Below are 18,048 nucleotides of genomic sequence, written 5' to 3' on the forward strand. Positions count from 1 at the left end.
ACAATCATCAAATATACAGTTGAAACCAGATATTTACAAACTCTTCAGCTCAAAACACAAACACTTTTTTAATTGTAACATCAAATCAGACTAAATGTTTATTTTTTTAGATTGATAAATATAAAAACATATTTGTTAACTTTAAGAGTAAAGAGAGAAACTGTCTGTATTTCTTAATTGCAAATGGCACCAAATTGTATTCAAACTGAGCCACACTTATGGAGCTCCACAGTTCTGTTCCTGGTGTTTTGGTTGACATCTCCTGATGTTCCCATGTCACAGAAACAGGCTCTGTGTTTTGCCTTATATGCATCCACAGCTGTGCTACCAGTTTACTCACATGGACTCTACAAACCTATCAGAAGCTTCTTCAGCTCAGAATGGAATCGTCTGCAGTTTTCTTATTAATTAACAATAAATTTAGTGTACATGTACTCCTACATTTGATGAAAGTGATAAAAAATAGAAGCTCTGTCTCTTTATTCTGACATTTAACTAATTCAAAATATATTTCAATATTTATCTAAAACAAAAGTTTACTCTAAATTGATGTTGTACAGTAAAAATGTTTTATGTTTTCTTCCTAAAGTGTAAATATCTGGTTACAAATGTGAATATCCTGCTGTGTACTGAAACCCCTCTTGTTTTGCATAGAAATATACTGAACAACATACAAAGCATAATATATAAAATAACATTTACCTGAGTTTTTTCTTTGAAAGAAGCCTCTAATGTCCATTCTTATGTTTCAGTACATAACTGAAACCGATTTAGTCGGGGAGGGTAAGAACTGAAAATATGAAATAAACACACGTAAGCTAAGACTCTAAAAAAAAATAGCATTTGTTCGGCTTTTCATTTCGCCATTTGTTGATTCACTTGAAGAGCAAGTAACGTAATATTGGTCAAGTGATCAGTTTCATATCAATCTTTCGTGATGCACCGTCATATTTACATTATTTGTACAGTACGAATGATTTGCTTTGGTACCTGCTCAAACTTAAGCTCTCCTTAGTATGGCTGGCTCCGTCTCTACAACAGCGCACTCACAGGCAGCAGCTGCCCCGCCCCCTCGCTCAGTCGCTTAGTGTCTGAGCTCGGATCATACCAATATCAGGGGGGGATTCACGCACAGTCGTAAATTCCCACAGTGTGCACTATGTGCTTCGAATATTGTGTGTACTTTCTGTTTTATACAGTTGTCAGCCAGGCATCTAACTATGAAAAAATTACACTCCAAAAGACCCCGGGCTTCTGACAAAACAACCCGGGCTTAAGCCCCGTAAGCCACCCCCACGCTCCGCCCCTGAGTATAGACCGTCCAATGGTTTACTGTCAAAAACTGGACCAGAGACAAATATGACAAATAATGTGGCACAGCCGCCGTATTATTTATCCGATAACTGCATAAAAAGGACACAAACATGGTCCAGAAGTTCAGTTCAGGGACTTGTCACCTAGTCAGCTGATCCAAGTGTCAGAAAATAATCAGCTGAGCACAGTGGACTCGGTTACACTTCGGAGAGGTGCTGTTGTGTGTCAGGCCTGTGCACCAAGGTGCCGCCGCACTATAATAAAGTGAGGGTAACGGACTACTACTTTTAGTGCCGACTAGCACGAGCAGCAACATTTAAAGTTGAAGCAGCACACATCCACAGCTGGGATACTACTCAAAGTCGCCTAACTCGAGTATGAAATTGGATTAGGGAAAGGATTTTTGTATCCAGCTGTAAACATGTTTTTTTTTTCCTGCTGTAAAGTTGGACATTTTAATATCAGTCTGAGGGTCCAGGGTGTCCAATGCACGCGGGCTCTTTTAATACATGCAGGATGTTTGGGCTTCGTCTTGCTGAAGTAAGCGGTGCTTTACCTGGAAAAAGACTGGAGCGCAGAAAATATTATTCTGAAGTCTGTAATACTGTTTAGCATAAATGGTGCCTTCACAGACAAACAGTCCATCGGTCCGTCACAGGAGCTGGTTTTTGAGCTGTGCAGGGTCACGTTTAGGTTATTGATTATTCAGCTCACAGGAAAGGTGACCCCCCCTCATGTCTGATCATCTTAAATGAACTCTGGGCTCAGAGGAGGTGGCCCACTTTCTCAGTCTTGTGTGCATTTCTTTCTGAGTGTGGTGAAGTTTTATTTTGGCACCGCTTTGAAATCTCGAGGTGTTTGTCTTCTGCCACAGGCCTGGCTGATTCAGTCTGTGACAGAGGCTTTAAGCTGTGCTCTTTGCACATGTGCAGTGCAGCAGCTGTTTCAATAACCACCATTTAAAGCAACAACCAGATAATGACCTAAAGGTTCTTTAGGTACTAAATGTTTTTTGAGAATTGAACTAAAGCTTTGCCAGCAGTTGTGCTGATGCAGATGTTGAGGTTTAATATTTGTTGTTGTTCCCTCAGTGTCTCTTTGAGACAGTATATGGGAGTTTAGGCCATCAGCTCATAGCAGCGGTCTCTTCATTCTCTTTGAGCTTTAGTCCATTTTGAAAGGTTTTAAATTTACATCATGTTTTTACAAATCTGAATGAACTTAATCAGATCAGTTAATCAGATTATTGTTGCAGGTCTTTCTACTCAGTGAGGTTGGGTGGTGCAGAGACTTAACAGTTTATAAATGTTGACTCAGAGAAAGCCTGTCCAGCAGTCAGAGGGTTAATGAAGGATGTTTCATGCAGTTCAAACAAAAAATGCTAAAGGGTCACGAAAACTGGCTAAACCTGAGAACAACACTGAGCTGTGACGTGAAGATCACTGCTGTTAGTGGGAGACGAGCAGGTGTTTGATCCGTCTTTAAAAACAAGTCAACAAATAAAACAGTCGATCGTTTGTGTTCAGCCTGACTTAACTTCTCTCTCCTTGCAGGGGTTGGATCAGGAAGCCTGTTTCAGAGCGCTGGCCGCCTGTCAGCAGGCGGGCGTCTCCTCTCCATTAGTAACGCCGTGCCGGACGCTGCATGTCGCCACACAGGTAACATCTCACGCAAGCACATGAACAAATAACCCTCATTGTTTAACCCACAGATGGACTGCTTCAAAACAGCTGTGCAGCAGCTCTTTTGTCCCAGTGGGGGGGGCCACCGATATGCCAAACATATATACTCTTTGCTGATAAATAACACTTTTCTTTTCACTCGGTCGATTCCATCTCCGTCATCTCGGAGGCATTTTGTGAAGCCAGTTGTTCTGCACTCGGGACCTCCTCATTTTCTGCTTAAATGAAAACAAATCAACTGTAATTCCTCTTTTAAAGGGTTGATTATTCAGCCTGTAGTTTTTCACACCTGCTTGGATTTCAGGATGAATTTAATGAATTCTGAGTTCAGTCGTGTCGTATTCGTGCCTTTAAAGCACTTCCTGCCTGCTCCGTGTGTTCGAGGCTTCAACTGGTTTTGTTGTTTTTAATGAAGCTTGAAAACTGGGAGAAAACTTCGGCACATCTGCGCGTCCTGATGAAGGTTAGCGGGGTCGTGGTGGCTGTAATAAAACTGTCAAAGCACGAAGACGGCGTGCAGCTCGGAGTAGGTCAGCGTATTAATTTAGTGAGCGGTAAAGGTCGCGCCGCACAGGTGCGTCGTCACGTGCTGATTAAACCAGGGTCACGCAGCACACGTTTGACATCCCACCTGCTGAAGGAGCAGTTTCTGTTTTCGCTGTCGTTTTTTTCACCGCTCCGCTTTTTCTTTTTGTCCTTCAGCTCCGTAACGTGAAGGAGACGCATCAGCACACGGACGAGGAGGTCGGCGCCTTCACAAAGCTCATCGAGGCGATGGGCTTCACGGGACCGCTCAAATACAATAAATGGGTGAGTGCAGAAGAGACGGGTGAGACGTGGGCTGAAAACGAGCAGGTGATGGTGATTTGGCTTCATTTGATGTGTGAAATCAACACGAGCACTTAGTGTCATGTTAAATGTGTTTAATGTGCCTCCCAGGCCGCCTGTTACCTGCTGACGTGTCCGTTCTGCACTCAAACAACCTTTCATTCAAAAGCAACACGCTTACGTCCTTTAAACGCACCTTCTGATGAATGTGTGCCACCCTGATTGGTCGACAGGTAACAAAAACTAACCGGTGTGTCGGGTCAGACGTTTCTACCTGTACTGTCAGGGCAGCGTTTCCCCTCCTGCTCTCTGTGGTTGAATAAAACCAAACTGCACTTGGACACAACAGAGTAATAAAACATTTGTTATGGAAGATGCAGAAGGCCAAAAATACAAATAACGTCACTGCAGTGGGAGTGATATTCACCAGAGGTGTGTGTGTGCACGTGTGTGTAGCTTTCATTCATGGCGTCACACTCTTGTAGTCGGTATGTTTTCCAGGAATGCGCAGGTCACTAAAGGAATAAACAGTTGGAGCTGTGGCAGGCTTCAGTGATGTGGGAGGTTTTGGCTAAAGGCGGGAAGGTTGCGTGCGTGCCGAGGAATGTCAGGCGAGCAGAGAGCTGGGCCGCCCGCCGGACCGGCAGCGTTTGGCTCGCTGGCACACCTCCGAACTCGTGTCCTGCTCCTGCGCGTGTTTACTCTACAGATAAAACCGCCGTCAGAGACGCACAGATCAGCCTTAAATCCCAGAACAATCCCACAGAAATGCTCGCTGTTGTTAAATGAAGCTCATCGGGCGAGTCGCCCTTCCAGCTGAAAGTTGCTGAACCAGGCAAACTCATTTGGATAAGTTTGCCTGTTTGATGTCATTTTGTACCCCCCCCCCCCCCCCCGGTTTCCATTGACAAATGTTGGTAATGGAAGTGTAGTGGTGCATTTACACTAGGCAGGAAGTGTAATTACTCCCACACAGTCCAGTCGCTTCGCCCCAACAGCCAGCAGGACGCGGAGGAGTAAAGAAAGGCTGGAATGAGTGTCTGCACTGTGGCCGCTGGGGTGTAAAGGCTGATTGGCTGTTACTCGGGCAGCGTGGCCCCCTGACAGCTTCAACAGGAAGCCAGCGTGTTGTCTCTGCGCCATCGCAGGAGGGTCGCCTGCCGAGGCCTTTCCTATGAGTGATGTTTGCCACAACGCAGCAGAGCTCTGAAGTTGGTGTTTTCCTTCACTTACACCATGTTCAGCTGCCCTCAAACGCCATCACTAAGCCCCTCCTCCATTTCTGAATGTCAGTGACATCACGAGAATCAGCTGATTGAAATACTTCGCCTCATCACTCCCCTTTCATGTTTGGTGAGAGCAACTCGTAGCTGTCAGCTGTAGCTGTGAGTGCGATGTTGTGGTTGCAGAGTGACGACGTCAGACGTGATGTTTTTGTTTCCACAGAAAATCAAGATTGCTGCTCTGCGGATGTACACGTGCTGCGTGGAGAGAATCAACTACGACGAGTTCTTCGACAGTGAGTTTACCACGCTCGGCTCCCTGGGCCGCCGTTCATGTTGTTCCCACTTTGCCTCGGACATGCTTATTGGTGACGGGCTTGTGTTTGCTGATATTTATCCCAAAAAAACCTGAAGAACAACTTTTCTCAGTAACATAAAAACACAAACGCAGAACAAACCGAAGAGCTCAGATATAAATCTCACGTAATGAGAAGCTTAAAACGAACGCTGATATGACTCCCAGCTGTGAAGGATTCAACTCTGAGCTGTGGATTTGTCCTCCGTTCTGTGGTATCGTCACCTTCCCGCTCAGGCGTGGACGGTAAATGTGTCGCTTTGTGTTTTGGAGACGTTCAAACCTTCAGCTCTGCCGCTTATTCCCCTTAAACTCTCAGATATGAGTGTTTTAAAAAGAAAAGCACATCTTATGTTAGTGCTGTGCGATATGACCAAAATCTCATTTGTCGTCCTGACAGCCATATTTATCACAAAAATGTTACATTTTCTGTAAATTCTGTGAATCGCGATGCGTGAAACGATACATTTGTAGACATAAGTTGTAACGGCCGCCATTTTTCTTTGTGAGTATTTATCCCACGACGTGCTGCGGGGAAAAGCCCGTGCTAACGTTTGAGTCTGAGGTTTATTTGGAGCACCTGGCAGCTCTTCGTTGCTCCTCATCAGTAAACTCTCTCCACACTCTGTCACGTGACTCGTGCGTCGGTGGCAGCAGAGGTTTGTCGTGTTTGAGTCTGAGGTGTTGGTGTGAGACTTCTCATAACCAAACCATGTCCACGCTACAGTGTCAGCCCCTCGTTTTGATTGGTCCTTCTGTTTGTCGTCATTTATTTTGGAAAATCTCAAAAAGATCTTCAGCTTTATTGTGAAAGATTTATGTGGGAAATAAACAAGCGGACGGCAGAGCCACATGCTGGGTTTACTTTTGTTGTTGCTAACGACAACGTGTAAAAACAGTCACCTGTCTGTCCGCAGTGTGTTTATATAAGAGAGAGAACATTAACCAATGAATACAGCTGCTACAGTGACCATCAAAACCATGAACAATGTTCCGGCAAACAGTTTTTGCGACACCTCGAAACAATGATGGTGTGTAAAATGAAACGATAGATGTTTTCATATCGTCGTCCGATATACGTGGTGACGTCAAACAGCCCTACTGTATGCTGATGTAGTTGCAGAGTCTGACGCAGGTGCGGCGTGCAGAGAATCCTAATGAATCCTAATGTGTGTGTTTCAGAGTGCACCCTCCCTGACACTCTCAACTCCTGGTTCCTGGTTGCACAGCTGCACGTATGGTGAGTCGCACAAACGCATCCTCTCAGCTACCAGTTTATTAGGTACACCTGTACAGCTGGATTTATCCAATCAGCCAATCAGATGGTTTGTTTGCTGCTCTGAGGAATCTGTGTGCTGATTGGCGTAAGCAGCAAAGGGAGCCGTGGTCCGTGTCGACCGCGCTGTCTGTGCGGTTGCTGCTCTTCCGTGCATTTATTAGCCCAGTCGTGTGTCATGTGATGTATTTTTGCTTTGACAGTTATCTTCCTTCACATGTTGTGTAACATTAAACGTCCTCTGTAGCATGCAAAGAATCCAGTTCACAGCGAGAGAATGCATATAATATATAATTGTATTATTATTATTATTGATGTGTTTATGTGGTCTAAATGGAAGCGTCTGATAGTTTTTAATGATGTAATGATGTCGCTGTTGCTCCTGCTGTGGCTGGGACAGTGACGCTCTTCATACGATGAGCACACGGCTTCACTCGTCACAGCGATTTAAGGCTGTGCGCTCGTTTCAGTCTCCTTGTTGTGTTCTTGTGCTCTCAGGATGTGTTTGGTGCGGATGCGTCAGGAGGGCAGAGAGGGGAAGTACATGTGCCGTTACATCGTGCACTCCATGTGGGAGGATGTGGAGCAGAGGAGCAAAATCATGGGGGTACGTTATGTTTCTGATCTTGAAGGGGAAAAAAATTAAATTCAGAGGCATGAAAGCAGGTGAAACAGTCTCAGCTGAGAGTATTAAAGTCTCCACAAAGACACCAACACATGTAGAGACAACCGACCTCTACGTGTGCAGCAACGTCTGCATAACTTCTGCAACTAAACGAAAGCAACAGAAGCAATACCAACAAAGCAGCCACGGTAACCACAGCAACAGCTGCAACCAGACCCTCTGTCATATCGTGAAGTGCACACACACACACACACACACACACACACACACACACGCAGGCTGGTGCACACACACACACACACACACGCAGGCTGGTGCACAGCGTGCATAATACACAGGCTGTAAATATCATGCGACTGTATTTCCACTTTTCAGCGTCACTGCTGGGAGAAAGATCTCAGCCTGTTGGAACTTTGTATGTTTGATGCCTGAAATCCTGATTTATTCTTGGTTTAAAACTAAAATGATCATGTAACAAAGGTTTTCTGTTACTCATTCATTCGGGTTATTTACTGAAGCTGAGTTTGCAAATTCAGATATTTTCCCAGCTGTTTAATTCCTGTCAGAGTTTTAGTGTGTAACAGAAGCTTTCACTCTAATTCTCCCTCAGCGACAAAAATCCCGTGTTGAAGCTTTTGCATCAACTCGGCTGATTGGCTGATAGGTTTGTGGTTACGGCCGCAGCAGAGGTTGCGCTGCTGTCAGAATCGGCCAGCTCTCCTGCTGGAACAGAATCTGGATCTTCAGGTTCCAGCAGGAATGCTTTGGCAGTGGTTCAGTCTCCTGCAGCACACGGTCAGTGTTTCACAGCTGTGAATGTCGATCAGCACGTACGAACTGCCTTCGCCACGAACAGGACTCGTGTTGCTGTGCAGTCTAACCCTGATCTGAGTCAGCTCCACTGAGCTGCTGCATCTGCTTCATAATGTCAGTAACCAACTGTTCATGGAAATGTGGTGATTACAGACTGTTTTCAACTTAAGCATGAAAGTGAAAAGATGAGAAAACAAAGTAACAGAATAGACAAACGCACAACAGTCGTCTCCTGCTCAAAATGTGAACTTTGAATAATTGGGATTATTTACTCAAACTAAATTAAAATATTTTTGACTTTTTTCTGTTGAAAGCTGCAAAGAAATGCAGGAAACCCTGTTTTCTGAAAGAAAAGTCACATGATCAGAGCACACACAGATCTACCGCACGCTCTGAGGTAAATTAAAAGGTTTCTGTAATTTTGGGATTTGCAAACTTGGAAGTTTTCCGCCCACAAAGTAAACCACAAAGATTCAAAGTCAGCATTTCTTTTGTTTCCTTTGCTTTCCTGGAAATGCCCCGGACCACCGATACAACCCCAGCTCACTGGGAATGCTCAGTCCAGCTTATCCCAGCTGCATTTATCTGCAGATCCTGTAAGCTGCAGTAACTGTTGTCCTCACGGGGAGGACGAGGCTTGACTGTGTAGCACTGATTAGCTGACTTTGTCAAATAACCTCATATAAATAAATCTATTAAATATGGACTGAATGGAGCAAACACACTGACAAGCTGCTGCTGCTGCAGTTGCTGCTGCTGCTGGATGTGTGATCCAAATACTGCATCGGTGCATCTGGACCATTCATAGATCATCTTCCCAGTTAAAGGAGCAGCGTGAAGCTAAAGTGTTCATCATGGACAAACGACTGCAGGTCTGTTAGTCCTTCCTTCTGTCACGCCACTCCAGCTTTCACTGCACCCTCGAGCACTCCACCCATCCAGGTATTAAAGGTACTCTGAGCTGTCTTTGGGCACATAGTCTCAACTTATTTCAACCTGCAGACGCAGGTAAGCAACCTTCTGTTCAGGTGCCAAGTTCGGGGGATAAAAGTAGACCCACCCCTGCTCACCACCTTTCACTGAGGCCAGCTCCACAGTGGAACAGAGGCCAGCCCTGGGTTCGAGATGCTACACTGTTGAGGCAAGCCCGAGTCTGAACCCTAGCTGGGAACTCTCAGGCTGTTCCCCACCAGAGGGGTGCTGTTCCAAGAGCCACTTTTGGCAACCAGGGATTGGCCCGCAGGGGTGTCCGCCCCTTACCGTGGCCCAATCCACACAGCACCAGACCCCTACACCTCCTGCCACGGGTCAGGGAGCCGCAGGAGCGAACTGTCCAAAAGTCGTAGGTATTAAGTTACTGTTTTAGAAAGCAAAAGCTGGAAATGTTCATCATTTAGAAACTGGCGCTGGGCAAAGTTTGAGAACTGGCTTTCTGATTGTTTTTCTTTATTAAATGTAATTAACTTAATCGCTTTAGCTCCAGAATGAAACATGAAAACTTCAGCAGGGCAGACGTTTGGAACTGAAGAGCTGAGAACGAGCACACGCTGATGACTGATTATTTTACTGCATTAATACAGACTTGACAGCAGCAGTATTTTCCACAGCAGCTCAGGTTCCTCAGAAGTGCTTCTGTGACATTAAATCGCCACAAATCTACACAAACACGTCTCCAAGCTAAATGTCATTCTGTTACATAAATATTCATTATTTCAGCCACATTTCCCCTTCGAGCTGATGCAACAGTGCGTTCAGTTTTATCCGTGCCATTGCATGCTACAAAGGATGCAGGTTTTGTTGATTTTAAAGTTTTACATCAGCGTAATTGTGCCAACAAATCCCCGGAGAGCGAGCCTGGCTGCGGCCGCCTTGTCCACAGAGTCGTTCCTCTATTTTCTGTCAGTGGAGCAGCTCCAGGAAGTGTCGCTCATTGACATAAATCTGGGCTCTGAGCACACGAAGCTTTCAGAAACACTTTGTCCTTCTATAATGCAGATTATTCTGGATTCGAGTCTCAAAGCTAACAGAGGGGAAAAACCCACTTTAATTACGGGTGTTTGCGTTTAAGAATTAAAGAGTTGTGACAAAGAATGTAAATGTAGGGCGGCAGGATATTAAACAGGGTCAAAACGCGTAAAAGCACAGCTCGAGCAGTCTGCTCTCACTCCTCAGAGCATCCTCGGTTCTTTCCTCACGTCGTAGTCCCAAAGTGAGACACGCCTGCCTCTGAGCCTCGTTTATGAATTGCACGTTTGTACCCCTCCACTTACTGTTAAGCCTGATATTTTTAGGTGCTTTAAAATTCTCCAAAATCAAACAGTTTGGTGCTGCTGAGAGTTAAAACGGTCCACAGTCTCAGCATCCTTCATAAAACGTCATCGTACCACAATACGCACAAACGCTACGTCAGACCTGAAAAAGAGGATTTACGAGTTTTTGGCTGAATTAGATGATCGACGCTGTTCTCAGTCAAAGTTCATGCTGAGGATTCTCAGTAGCAGAGACACTGTGGGAGGAATGCGACGTCAAAAGCCGACCAAACTTCGTCCAATAGAACGTCCGAGACGATCCATGCACAGCTCCAGGTTTCCACACCTGATCCATGTCCACACTGAACCCTCAGCTGGTCCCGATTCTTCACCGAGGCAGTGAAATATTTGGAGTCCAAGACCCCGTCAGCTCGTGGGCTGCAGTTACAGAGTTTTAGCTGATGGCTAACGCCCTGACGAAAAAGGTTGTGAATGCGATAACTTGAGTACAAGGCGGTGTGGGATTTTGAGATTGAGATCTTTACTGTATCTACCAGGAGGCTGCTGCCAGTATTTTAAACACTGAGCTGAAAGACGTGCAGCACAGGAACAGAGCTGATAAAACGCTGGAGAGGCGAGAGCGTCACAGTCTTTTGGGTTCGTGCCTTCAAATAGAAACAGAACTGCAGAAGGGCCAGAGCTTCATCCAGTGCAGGAAAACATTTTCTGCCTGATGCAGCTTTCCTTGTTGGAGCAGAAAAGTTTTCATCTTTAAGCGTGTGGTGTAAACACTCATAAAATCAGAGGGTTGCCGTTCAGGTGGGAGCAGGAGGGACTGGTCTTTGGAGATTTAGTTGACTCGTAGTGAAGGTGTGAATCCACACCCCATCACAGCCTCTTGGATTTGGCTGTAAAGCGAGCTCAGCGGCAGCCAAGCAGCAGCTTTCAGCGCTCTTCATATTAAGGAGCTCTTTAGTTTTGCTCCTTTTGCTTCGTGTGACAGAAAGAGGTCAGAGATGAGAAATTACAGTCTGGCTTGTGAGGTCACTCCTGCAGCGTGGGCACGCATGCATCGGTCTCGTACGCAGCAGGTGTTTTCACAGCTGCATACGTGACCTTTTGTCAGCATGTGTACGTAAACCTGCGTGTTCTGTATGTCAAGCGTGTCAGCACAGAGTTACAACAAAGTCCGGTTTCTTTTAAAGTTCAATAGTAAAGATGTTCAGAGGTCGAGTCTGACCTCACATTTCTCTTGTTCAGAGCTCACTTGTTTTGTGACCTTTAACCTTACGCTGAAGTCATTAACTTCAGTCATGGAAGTTTGCAGCTTCTTTATGTCCCAGCTGTACACGCAGAGCAGCTGTTTTCAGCTGGTTTCTCTCCTGTAGTCAGACTGAAAGGTGAAACGAGACGTTTACTGGCAGAAAAACGATCTGCTGATGTTTTGATAATCAAAGATTTGTTTCAGTGCTCGCCAGCAGATCTGTGGAAGCGCTCGGGGACGTTTCCTCTGTTTTGTGGGGCGATCGTGGCTCAAGAGTTGGGAGTTCGTCTTGTAATCGGAAGGTTGCCAATTCGAGCCCCGACAGTCTCGGTCGTTGTGTCCTTGGGCGAGACACTTCACCCGTTGCCTACTGGTGGTGGTCAGAGGGCCCGGTGGCGCCAGTGTCTGGCAGCCAGGGTGGCTGTGGCTACGATGTAGCTGCCATCACCAGTGTGTGAATGTGTGTGAATGGGTGGATGGCTGGATGTGTAAAGCGCTTTGGGGTCCTTAGGGACGAGTAAAGCGCTATAAAAATACAGGCCATTTACCATTTTTATTTAGCAAGTTAAAGTTTTTAGTGAACCGTCCGTTCATGATGTCACATTTCAATCATTATCACGACCTGAGCCTGTTACAAACAGCAGATAACAGCAGTAACCTCAGTACAGCAGTCAGAGATACTGAGGAAGCCTCACTGTGCACAGCTGACTGTGATGTTACCCTCAGTGATATCCGAACAGTCCAAAAGCTTCGTTTGCACATTTATGCAACAGCAAAATACATTTTTCCATCTGAAGCATTAGTTAGCAGAAAAATTTGACTTATTTTCATTCTTATTAAGTCTTATTATTTGTTTGATGCTTGCTGAATAATCCATCTGATGAGATTCCCGAACGTTCTTTTAGTCCGGACGTTGCGTTTGAGCTCCTGCTGTTGACTGACTGCAGGTTTCCCAGCCTCACAGCCAGTACAGCTGCATGACGTTAGCACCGTTCACTAGCGATGCGGCTGCAGCACTGTTTGATGGCCAAAGCTGTACGTGTATCAGATCAAGAGTGTTTATCGGACTGTAGAGTCATAAATATGAATAAATTGAATATCTTTAAAGGAACAGACGAAAGCAAGAAGCGAGTTAGATAAACATGCAGCCGTGAACATCGTGAAGTCTTTTTTTTTTCCCTTGGATAATCATCTTTTTTTCTTCTTTTTTTTTTTCTTGATTCCCTAAAACGCAAATTTCCTAATCAAGCTCTACATGAGCAGCTTATATTTACACAGCCAGCAGCAGTGATTGGAGCTGCTCTAAGGTTTCATAGTGGCTGAGGCAGAGCACAGGAAAAACATCGCTCATTTTCTCCACGTTCATAATCACTGCTGCGCCTCCTCAGCGCCCGCACTCTCTACACTCCAGCCTGTGCAGCATTGGGAAATGTTCACCTTTGGATTCAGTGGCGACAAACCCGGCTGTGCGGCAGCAGGAAGGTTTTCTCACATTTACAGTGGGGCAAAAAAGTATTTAGTCAGCCACCGATTGTGCAAGTTCCCCCACTTAAAATGATGACAGAGGTCAGTAATTTGCACCAGAGGTACACTTCAACTGTGAGAGACAGAATGTGAAAAAAAAAAAATCCATGAATCCACATGGTAGGATTTGTAAAGAATTTATTGGTAAATCAGGGTGGAAAATAAGTATTTGGTCAATAACAAAAATACAACTCAATACTTTGTAACATAACCTTTGTTGGCAATAACAGAGGTCAAACGTTTACTATAGGTCTTTACCAGGTTTGCACACACAGTAGCTGGTATTTTGGCCCATTCCTCCATGCAGATCTTCTCGAGAGCAGTGATGTTTTGGGGCTGTCGCCGAGCAACACGGACTTTCAACTCCCGCCACAGATTTTCTATGGGGTTGAGGTCTGGAGACTGGCTAGGCCACTCCAGGACTTTCAAATGCTTCTTACGGAGCCACTCCTTTGTTGCCCGGGCGGTGTGTTTTGGATCATTGTCATGTTGGAAGACCCAGCCTCGTTTCATCTTCAAAGTTCTCACTGATGGAAGGAGGTTTTGGCTCAAAATCTCACGATACATGGCCCCATTCATTCTGTCCTTAACACGGATCAGTCGTCCTGTCCCCTTGGCAGAAAAACAGCCCCATAGCATGATGTTTCCACCCCCATGCTTCACAGTAGGTATGGTGTTCTTGGGATGCAACTCAGTATTCTTCTTCCTCCAAACACGACGAGTTGAGTCTACACCAAAAAGTTCTACTTTGGTTTCATCTGACCACATGACATTCTCCCAATCCTCTGCTGTATCATCCATGTGCTCTCTGGCAAACTTCAGACGGGCCTGGACATGCACTGGCTTCAGCAGCGGAACACGTCTGGCACTGCGGGATTTGATTCCCTGCCGTTGTAGTGTGTTACTGATGGTGACCTTTGTTACTTTGGTCCCAGCTCTCTGCAGGTCATTCACCAGGTCCCCCCGTGTGGTTCTGGGATCTTTGCTCACCGTTCTCATGATCATTTTGACCCCACGGGATGAGATCTTGCGTGGAGCCCCAGATCGTGGGAGATTATCAGTGGTCTTGTATGTCTTCCATTTTCTGATGATTGCTCCCACAGTTGATTTTTTCACACCAAGCTGCTTGCCTATTGTAGATTCACTCTTCCCAGTCTGGTGCAGGTCTACAATACTTTTCCTGGTGTCCTTCGAAAGCTCTTTGGTCTTGGCCATGGCGGAGTTTGGAGTCTGACTGTTTGAGGCTGTGGACAGGTGTCTTTTATACAGATGATGAGTTCAAACAGGTGCCATTCATACAGGTAACGAGTGGGGGACAGAAAAGCTTCTTACAGAAGACGTTACAGGTCTGTGAGAGCCAGAGATTTTCCTTGTTTGAGGTGACCAAATACTTATTTTCCACCCTAATTTACCAATAAATTCTTTACAAATCCTACCATGTGGATTCATGGATTTTTTTTTTTTCACATTCTGTCTCTCACAGTTGAAGTGTACCTCTGGTGCAAATTACTGACCTCTGTCATCATTTTAAGTGGGGGAACTTGCACAATCGGTGGCTGACTAAATGCTTTTTTGCCCCACTGTAAATGTCAGAAAACCTTCCATTTTTGCTGTGTGCACGACAGTGTTGGTGCAAACCTTCGCACAGACCCTACAGTATGATCCGTGTGATTCACCTGCGGCCCGAGAGCTTCAGTCGTCCAGTAGAACAAATGAACAGCACAGGGAGCGTTTTTTGATTTTACTGGTCAATGTGTGGATTTTTAAAATTTATTTATTTATTTTTCTATTAAAAATGGTGAAAAGTATCATGTGTATATGAATAGAAAAAGAATTGGGAATCAGAATGTTTTGCAGTTTTTACTTGGTAATCAAAACTTCTTTGATCAATCAAATGATGAACCTGTACTTTATTTAACTTTTTTTTTTTAATTTCAATATTGACATCTCCAAAATTATTGGAAGTGTTTGGACAAACCTGGGACTGGACATTCAGCGTCCCCATAGAGTTAACCTGACAGCAGCCATATTATTGGTCAGAAAATGTCATTAAAAATGCACCAAAAGGCTCTGACAGCACAAACAGAGCAGACAGCTAGCAGCTACAGCCGCCTGTGTCGCCATCCACCTGTCAGTCAAAAAGAGGCCACGCCCCCTAATATTCAAACTTTTAAGCTTTATTGCAATTTAACCCCCTCTGCAGCTATGAAGGAAGAATTCTCCACAGAGACCAAACAGTTTGTGTGTCAGACTCTAAAGATGTTTATTTCTGCTATAAAGTTTTAACATGGGAGTCTATGGCACTGACTCCCTGCTGGAGCCTCTGCTGGACGTTAGAGGAACTGCAGGTTTCTGCACTTCAGCCTTGGCTTCACTTTTCCAGCCCAGACGTTTCTGCCTGGCACGAATGTACAAATCTTGTATTCTCAATCTCTGCTGTGCTTCACTCTGATTTGTCTTCCTCTGTTTAATGATGCAGATTGATGCCATCCACAGAAAGGAAGCGATGAAAGCGATGACCGAAACCTTCTATGCAGCGATATTTGGATACGACGAGGTAAGACAAAGAATTTTAAACTTGCTGTTTTACGGCCGACATTCAAACTCTGCTCAAAGGCGACTGGAAATCTGTTTCGAATGACCTTTGAGAGTTCATCTTAGATGCACTGCAGACTCACTCAATTTTAACTCCGGTCCAAAGTCTGGATCCTGATTGGATCACACAGCTGGGACATGTCAGCAAACAACAACTGCAGATATCAGGTTAGAAGAAACTTCATGCACGTGTGTTGGTACCTGCAGGGAATCCTGTCCGATGACTGTGTGCTGGCGGCGGCTCTGTGGAGAAACCTGTTCAACCGTCAGTGTGAAGACCCCGGACAGCTCGAGCTCATGGTGGAGTACGTCCGCAAACAGGTGAGCTTTAGTCTTTCTAACACGTGCACTTTGTTGCGTTTGAATTGTGATGTCCTGATAAGACCTCGGCACATGCTTCGGGCCCACGTTCTCCGGGCTTGACTCCATCTGTTTTCTTAACCACAGGAATCCAGAGTCTTCTGCTGATGAGCAAATTGGGTTTAACACTGGTTTATGTGCACGTCTCCATGCAGAGAGCTCTCCCACAGTGAGCTGCTCGCGGTCCGACAGAATTAGTTGGTTTTCCATGTCTGCACTGAGAGCTCGGGGCTTATTAGGATAGTTCTTCAGCAGCGCTAAAGAAGCAAAGCTGATTATTTACCGTCCATCTACGTCATTACCCTGAGCGATGGGCGTGAGCTCTGGGTAATGACCCAAAACACGAGTTCGCGGTAATAAGCGGTTAAACTGAGTTTTCTTGGAAAGGTGGTGAGGCTCAGCGTTATACAGCGGGTGAGGAGTCTCATCATTCAGGAAGGACTCGGGATGTCTCTTCCTGGGTGAAGATGTCCTACCTGGAGGCTCCCGGGGTAGAAATGAGACTCTCTCAGCTGGTCTGGGAACAGCTCGGTGTTCCCCGGATGAACTGGAGGAGGGGGGGAAGGGTGAGGGAGGTCTGGGCCTCTCTGCTTAGGCTGCAGCCCTAAGACTCAACTCCAGGGAAGCAGCAGAGGATTGATGGACGTGCGAGTAGTTCAAAATGTTGATGGAACCTGGAAATTGTACCTGATGTGTTTCCTTAGAAATCCGTGAGATTTATTCACAGAGTTTATGACGCAGTAACGTTTGCAGAAAGGAAAACAGTCGATGTTGATCCATCAGCTGTGAGGGTAAATGTGGACGTGCTGCTGTGTGCAGATGCAGTACATCGACGCGCTGGACGGGGACGACCTGCTGCTCACAGGAGAGGTGAAGTGGCGCCCCCTGGTGGAGGAGAACGCACAGAGCATCCTGAAGGTGGTCAAACCCACGTACAACGATGCCGGACTGTGACAGACACTTGTTGCACTTCAGTTTCCTTTCATCCTTTCCTGGGTTATGTTTTCTCCTCCCCTTCTTTTCCTCATAACTCCTCCTCTCCTCTGTTATGAGATTTTAATTTGACATCAGGTCTGTTGTTGTAGCTTTTTTTTTTTTTCTTCTTTTTTCCTCTTGTGTTCAGAGCACTTATTCTCCCAATGATGTGTCCACCAGAGGTCTGATTCTAGAGGGTCGGTGTATATATGTAGATTAGACGGTCAGGGATGAGGATTGTGGGCCACGTCGCACGTACAGCCGTCGTCCTCCATCTTTGTCCTGTTGGGTTTGAGAGTGTCTGCTGCTTCCTGTCTGTGAAAACACACATATTTATATTTTCTCAGTTTTATAAGTACCGCCACGCTGTATTTATAAAGTATTTTGTACCTTCGAGCTTGCTCTTCTCCTGCAGAGGTGTCGTCTGAGACTTCTGTTACTGCTCCTTCACTGTGTTTAAATAAAGTTTTGCTCTGTGAGGTTAAAACGATCCTTGTAGATTGTCAGTGAGGTGTCCATAATGCTCTCACACCGCAACAGGAAGCTGAACCCTCAAAGACACGACGTCATTCTTGTTTTTAAAAAGTGAATAAATAAAGTTTTCTCTGAACGGCGTCTGCTCCTGACTCCTTTTCTGTGCTCAGTTTTCTCAGGTTAAATGCAAACTTGACTTGTGGTTTATTTATCTACTGCTAATACCAGGTGAACGTGGCAACAAATGGCTGCAGCAGAGGAAGAAGAATTTTAATTAAAGGAGGGTGAAAAAAGATCTTTGACCTTTATAAATATAAAAAAACTTGAATTTTCTTTTATTTGTATGGCATCATTTATATGGATTACAATAACAGCTGCCTCAATAAAATGACCCCCTATGACCAAGATTTTTGGCAACAGTGGGAAGGAAAAACTTAACAGGAAGAAAGATCCAGCAGAACCAGGTTTGGGGAGGGGCGGGGCCATCTGGC

The 18,048-nt window shown here is 45.3% G+C and overlaps 1 protein-coding gene across 1 annotated transcript in view; it reads left to right on the forward strand.

The window, feature by feature from the left end:
* uqcc1 (ubiquinol-cytochrome c reductase complex assembly factor 1) overlaps window positions 1–17,697 on the forward strand; it is a 19,352-nt gene extending 1,655 nt beyond the window's left edge. The window contains exons 2-9 of the mRNA XM_082533509.1: window positions 2,868–2,972; window positions 3,699–3,806; window positions 5,271–5,343; window positions 6,585–6,642; window positions 7,177–7,285; window positions 15,633–15,710; window positions 15,956–16,069; window positions 16,928–17,697. Coding sequence (XP_082389635.1) covers window positions 2,868–2,972; window positions 3,699–3,806; window positions 5,271–5,343; window positions 6,585–6,642; window positions 7,177–7,285; window positions 15,633–15,710; window positions 15,956–16,069; window positions 16,928–17,062 — 780 coding nt within the window. The 3' untranslated portion in view covers window positions 17,063–17,697. The remainder of the gene's footprint in view (window positions 1–2,867; window positions 2,973–3,698; window positions 3,807–5,270; window positions 5,344–6,584; window positions 6,643–7,176; window positions 7,286–15,632; window positions 15,711–15,955; window positions 16,070–16,927) is intronic.
* Window positions 17,698–18,048: the final 351 nt, after the last annotated feature.

The sequence above is a fragment of the Aulonocara stuartgranti genome (assembly GCF_965226115.1).
Source record: "Aulonocara stuartgranti genome assembly, chromosome: 5".
In the NCBI taxonomy this organism is placed as follows: domain Eukaryota; kingdom Metazoa; phylum Chordata; class Actinopteri; order Cichliformes; family Cichlidae; genus Aulonocara; species Aulonocara stuartgranti.